The 6774-nt window shown below is 40.4% G+C and overlaps 1 protein-coding gene across 1 annotated transcript; it reads left to right on the plus strand.

The window, feature by feature from the left end:
• Positions 1-463: 463 nt before the first annotated feature.
• On the plus strand, positions 464-6239 carry LOC115923701 (WASH complex subunit 3-like; the record flags this gene model as incomplete). The annotated part of the gene is given in 7 exon segments (XM_030984956.1): positions 464-562; positions 1342-1377; positions 1379-1408; positions 2865-2951; positions 3706-3744; positions 4819-4883; positions 6146-6239. Coding segments are annotated over 7 exon segments (450 nt in total), but the record flags the coding sequence as incomplete, so codon positions are not given.
• Between the last annotated feature and the right edge of the window lie 535 nt (positions 6240-6774).

A 6774-nucleotide genomic window follows, 5' to 3' on the forward strand; every position in this document is an offset into this window, starting at 1 on the left:
TTTATTTTTAATTTTAGCCTATCGTCAGACCTCTTTAGCTACGCGCTCCTATTTCTACGCACTCGTGTTAACTTATGTTTTGCAACGCGTGCATCCTAAAAATGACGTACAGCGTCAGTGCCTAAACCAGGCAAGGGTTTGTCTGAAAAGATTGACGCTTTTTAAAGAAAAGTACCATTTTGTTGCTATGTTTTTCTGTCATGTAACCATTTTGCAAAAAATTCTGCCAGAAATCTGCCAACAAAATCCATTCTGCCAAATTTTCTGTCCAACTCGTTTTTTAACCAAAAATCTGTCATTTTTTAGCCGGAAATCGGCTTAAAACGGTCACCCTGATTAATTAGTAGGATCCTAACACCAACTACATGTATGTGTCAAACCTATGGTGCTAAAAAGGTTAAAATAGTGAATTTATTGCAATCTCTTTGATTTTGACATGTTCTTTATTTTCTTTCTCATGAAGGTTGGAGCAATTCATCCCAAGCGAATGTTGGCGTTTCTGAAACCACTTTGTCACCACACAACCAGATTCCTCAATAAGTTTTCATGTGTCTGTGAGCAGGTAAATCTGTCTTTTAACTTCAAAACCATACCCTAAAACGTCATACAGAACTTGGTTTGCTCAATTTTGAAAGACAAGACAAAACATAACTTTGACAACAAGAATTAGCAAGGCACGGTTGCGGTGTCACCAGGTAAAATTAATCTCTTGTGAATATGTGATGTTTCTGAGAAGTGTTCCGGTTCTTCTCAGAACCATCACATACTCACAAAAGAGATTAATTTCACATGGTGCCATCACAAAGTTACATTGCTGTTATCCTCACCATGCAAACTTTCCACTCTTAACGAGAATAGCTAAAAAACATGTATACTAGGTTTAAATGCAGGGCTCAATTTTGTTACTAACCTTGTAGGCAATACTTTAAAACTGTGTACTTAGGGCTGATAAACTGTAAAGTTGCTTGGAGTACCAGCAGTTTAAAAACCAACAAACATGATGATATTGGGGTCATTTAAGGAAAATATTTTATTGCAAAGCCTGGTTCAGTAAATTTAAACTCACTGTATCACAAGCATTTTTTTTTCAATAACATTTTACATAGGTTTTCGAATGCTTTTTAATTAAAATCTTTCACTCTTAATTTTTTTTTATATCAATCTGGAAGTACTAGCACTGATAAATACACTGTAACTGTACTTGATTATGCAATTAACAAAGAAAGCAGATCTCTCACTCTTAAATTTATTTTTATAGCAATCCGGTCATCCTGGCAACTAATTTTTTTTTTTGGTCCAGAAAAGTAACTTTTCATTCCTTTGTTTTTTGTGTTGCCACAGAAACTGTCAGACTTGAATACAAGAATACAAAAAGTTAGAGGTGACGATGAACATCCTTGAAGCTAAGGTGAGTGTATGGGCGTCGCTAGACCAAATGAAACGGGGTCGTGAACCAAAGTGCTGATGGACCTAATTATGCTGGAAGGTGGGGGAAGGGACTTGACACACTCTGACTAAAAGGGGAGAGATTGGTCACTATGAGACAAAAGGTGTCGCAGTTCGTAGTGGGTATATATGCAGACAGACACACGATTCTGCCGCCAGGACAACACGTTTGCCAATAAAAAAAAGAAGACTGGTGGGTGAACTCTAATGTTTATTTATGCACTCTTAATTTGCTTGGCTGGTGAGTCAAAGCATCGGCTGGAGTGAATTGGCATGTCCAACTGACGTGCACTAAATAGTAAAGGTTGACCTCTTACCCAGAGCGGTTTCAAGCCGTTTTTCAATGACTTCCAGTAAAAGATTGTTACCCTTCATTACTTGATTGTGTGATTATGTACATGTATCCCATGATTGTGTGATAACCCTTACTCTCTGAGGGTAGTTTACTGCATGTCAGTTGGTTATGCCAATGCCCTCCAGCTGCAGTTATTTGGCAGATAACAAGTCTTAACAGTGAAGGCTCCAATTGGCAGGAGTTGGAGGCCCTGGAGGGTGCCTGATACTGACCAGCTGGGGGCACTCACTTTGTTATCAGAGGACTCTCATTGTTCTCTGTGGCATGTATTGGAGTGCCTGTCCAGTTACCCTTGAAATGACATGGCAGATATTGGAGGGCCATGCAAAAAACATAGGAGATTTTCTTGAGGCACAATTGGCATGCGTTGGAGGGTCAAGTAGGGTAAGGTTAATTGCTTTCTTAACCCTAACCCCCTGAATCCTTCAAAATTCTCTTTGCCAAAGTGAAGGATTGAGGTTACATGGCAATAGTGCATTACTGATTTCGTAGGATGCATTTTGTCAAGGTCTTGGGCCGGACCTTGTGTTGTTTGTTGTTGCTCAGCCATGCATAAATGTAGGCCTGGATTATGCTTGAAATCCTCCATACTGCTCCAGGATGTCACGAGCCAAGCCTCAACATATTGACAGTCACTGCCGCAGAATTTTTGCAGGATTCGGGCAGTGGTCACCCCTCCACGAAACCATATTCAAGTAATAATGGAGGTGTTTGCTGGATTGAGGCTACGTTGTATATGCTATTTTTCCACGAGGCCAATTGGAGGATTTTGCAGGATTGAGGCTACATCCTAGGGAGTTAGGGTTAATGAATGCTTTCTGTTATTGTAAATAGACCATTGTTATGTTGCTTCACAATTTAGCCACCCCCAAACAAAACTTTTTATGCCTGTGGCCTGGAAAGAAGATAGAGGGCGCTGTTCTGGTGACCTCATTGACATATCAATTACATTCAATGTGTGTAGAAAGAATAAAACAAAGGTCCCTAAAAGTCTTCCTTGTTTCATCTCACAGCTCCGTACCTGGTATCGAAATAATTTGCTCTATCTCTATTCTCTTTACAGCTAGCATCCATACCTGGTCTGGAGGGTGTAACTGTTGAGGTGCCCCCAGCCCCTGGACCAACTCCAGAGTCTCAACCTGCTGCAGCAGCAACTTGCCAGCCTTGCCTCCGTCGGAAGAGCAGGTAAAAACATCAATGAGTCCGCCATCCATTATCACCCAAATGATGTAAAAATGCTACTCAAAATGAAAAGTGTTTAAAACATTTAAGAAAATAAATCAGTTAAAGTTGGTGATATGAAAATGGCACGTTATGTCTTCATCCATTTATATTGCTGTCTAAAATCAAACAAAAGACAGAATATTTAGGGTATCAGGAGTTCAAATTTGTGGACAACGCATCTTGTGAGTGTGGACAAAGTGTTATCATTTAAAACAAGCTCTCCAAAATATAACTACTGAACAAACATGCAGCTGTAGCTGTCAGGTCAGGGAACCAGACTAGCTGGCTTGCACCTGTTCACAGATGTGTAACCAGTTGCAAATAACATGGACAAACTAAATTTGGTAAATTGGGGGCAGCATTTGGAAAAAAGTCAGTTTTTTTCCAACAATGGTTGGCCGACCATCGTTGGAAATTAATACAGAAAATTTCACTTTTCTTGAAAAACGCCCAGCACACCAGGTGCCATCATTTCATAGGATGCTTGAGTCTGTTAGTCACTTACAGTCAAGTGAGGTATTTCATAGTAATTTGGTAGATTTTTTTTTTTGATGTTTGTTGCAAAGGTTGTATATTATCTTTAAAGTTTCTAAAATTACTCCATGATTTTGTATTGTAACAGGATCTTCCAGCCGTGGAGGCTGCGCCAGAGGCTCCGCCCACAATGACCGTGTCACCAGGACCCACGCTATTTGAAGTATTTCAAGATGATCAATATGGTGAGTTGACTTTCAAAATCCAAACGGGTTTGCCAATTTCATCATTAAACCTGTATAGATTTGGCACTGTGCAGCATAGGTTTGACAACCCCTGGATTCTTATCAAGTTTGTCTTTGTCTTCGGCCTCAGATTAAAAAAAAATCCCGCTATGTACAACCAATTGAAAAGACACCAACCGTGGGTCTTGTGAGACAGAATTTGTTTGTCTCTATAGCAGAACTTGATCAATATTTTATTGGAGTCAAGGCATTAAAATCATGAGAACTTGGAAACGAAAAGGGGCATTTGAAGGCAGCAAAAATCATGCTGCTCTTATTACTAGACTAATGGGAAAGTACTAGAAATTTCATATCATTTTCTTTATAACTTTCTTTCTATGAAACAAAGCTAAACAAGGCAAGCAACGTAAAGCTGGTCCCAGAGTGCACAAAATTGTATTCAATTCGGGCGATTCCCAATGCAGCGCGCCCACCAAGAGTTTGCCATGGAGAGTCCATTTTTTAAGTTGACGGTCGACAAAACATGGCCCATTTGAATGCATGTCAGTATACGACTTGAGCTAATATGTTATAGATTTGGGCATAGCGTTCTACCGCCTTGATAAAAAAAACAAAAAAGGGCAAACAGATCCTCGAATAATGCACTTACGAAACTACTGACAGGAAAAACTAAAAAATTTCAAATGTCCCGCGCTGCGAATTTGTCGACCATCTCCCACAATGCACTTGGAAAAATGAAACTCTTCATGGCAAACTCTTGGTGGCGCACTGCATTGTGAAACGCCCGAATTGATTCAGAATGGCAGTTTCACTGGAAGTCTTTTCATGCATCGGTCTACACAGTGGCCGTGATATAGCCCATCCATTGGCATTACAGGGGTGAACCTATGAGATAGCACTGCCCAACACTCTTCACCAGTCATTCATTCAATCAGCCAGTCAGTCAAATAGGTACAAAGAGGACACAAGGCTGACCATCTGGGACCAGCTAAATATTTTACAGGAAACAAGAAATCTTTGCTTATTTTTTTGTATAAGAAGCTAAATGTCCAATTTATTTTGGGTTTAATTCAGGGTGTACCTGTAGGTGCACTGAGACAGAAACTCCTATTGGACGGACTTAACCCTGACTTGCTTGAGTAAGTAAAGCTATTTTGTTTTTCTTTTAATGGTTGCTTTCAAAACAAAACGAATGCACATAGTGTAGAATATTGCATTCAGTGGTATTCTTGTCCCCAATCTGTGTCAGGTGTGATATAAATGTCATCAACTAGTCCATCTAGAAAATCACAACTCCGTTTGCAAGTCCAGTCACTACTAACAGGGGACAATCAATAACAAAAGATTGCTGTTGTCACGACTCATTCCGATAGTAACCCTAACCCCCTAGGCCCTTTGGGCTAGGAATCATCCTCAATCCTGCAAAATCCTCCCAACTACTACCATGTAAAAATTGGATTCAGCCTCAGTCTTCCAAAATTGTGTGTTATTACTTGAATTTGTTCAGTGGAGGGATGACCATTGCCTCAGTCCTTCAAAATCCTCTAACAATCACTGTTCTTGGGTTGAGGCAGTGCCAATGACATTCAGAAGCAGTGCAGATGATATCGAGCATAATGCAGGGCGCAACTATGCAAGACTGAACATAAACAACGCTGGGTACTGCCTACAAACTTGACGCAATGCATCCTCTAAAATCAACCGGCACATTTTTTTGCCGTTCAGCTTCAATCCTCCAAAAATACCCGGAGGATTTTTGAGGATTGGGCAGGGTAAGGGGTAACACTTTGCTTGAGTCTGGATGACTTGGGATGGACTCTGAGAAGATTTGATGGACTGGAGCACAAGACTAGCGAACTGTCAACAATCGTTTGCTTTTGTACAAGTCAGTCATTTCAAATTTCTTAGAAATCTGAAGGATTTTTTAATCACTGGGAACATACAACAAGGCTGTAGTCTGAGTAATGTTAATGTGGCTCGTCTAATATGAAAACAAATTCTCACAAGAAAGCTTCGATCTGAGCAATTGAATTTGAATTGGGGTTCATTCTCCAGGAGATCCAGAATAATTTTAATGGGGGCCATGAAGATAGTAAAGCTTCGTGGGTGGGGAGGGGGATTGGCTGGACCTAACATGTATGTGGTGCTAGGAGTGCTCTTTTCCCCATTTTCCCTTTCTTTCTTTCCGTTAATATTTCCCAAATCTGTGGAGAGAAACAGGATAAGTAAACTACAGCATCGATTTAAAAATAGTCGTCTTTAATTCTACTCTGCTTTAATTCTCTATTTTTATGCCATTATTCATCAGGGGCATTAACCCTGTCTGTCCTGTTTTGTTTCCCCTACCCACCCCCTCTTCTACCAGTGCGCTAATTATCTGTCATGTTCTGCTTCATTTCAGTACTCCCAATGCTCCTGCACCCCCTGCTGTACAAGACGATTCCGACTCCGACTTCAGCGAGAGCAGCGAAGAACCAGAAGAGTTCAGTGACTAGACTGAAAATCCCCTAAGACGGTTAAAATCCCTCTCCATCCAAAGTAACCAAAACAAAAAATCTGGGTTTTAATTCATGTCAAGATTATAATGCATTGTTGGTCAGTATCACATAAAACTGGTCAACAGGTTCAACTGCAATATATTTCAGTGGCTTTATCCTCTTTTGTTATTGGTTTCAAGTTATGTTCCCCGTGCTGTCACATTCGATTTTGTTTTTTTTCTATTCATAAAGTTTCAACCAAAACCTCCTTTTTCCTTTTATGGATGTATGCAGCCCTCTGAAAAAAATATGGGGGGGGGGGCACAAACAGATGCACATTGAAAGGAGACTGGCTCCCAGTCCTTAAATATTGATAATGATTATGGGGCGGGCCGGGGCCTACCCCACATTAACGGAATTTTTTTTTTTTTTTTTTTACAGTAGATGACCCATTCACAGTTGTGTAGCATCTGGGGGGTAAGGTGGGGGGTTATTTACCAACCCTCCTCCTCCCCCCCCCCAATAGTTTCTCACGAGTGTCCTTTTTCTTCAG

Source organism: Strongylocentrotus purpuratus, unplaced genomic scaffold, assembly GCF_000002235.5.
Source record: "Strongylocentrotus purpuratus isolate Spur 01 unplaced genomic scaffold, Spur_5.0 spur5_contig_347, whole genome shotgun sequence".
NCBI lineage: Eukaryota > Metazoa > Echinodermata > Echinoidea > Camarodonta > Strongylocentrotidae > Strongylocentrotus > Strongylocentrotus purpuratus.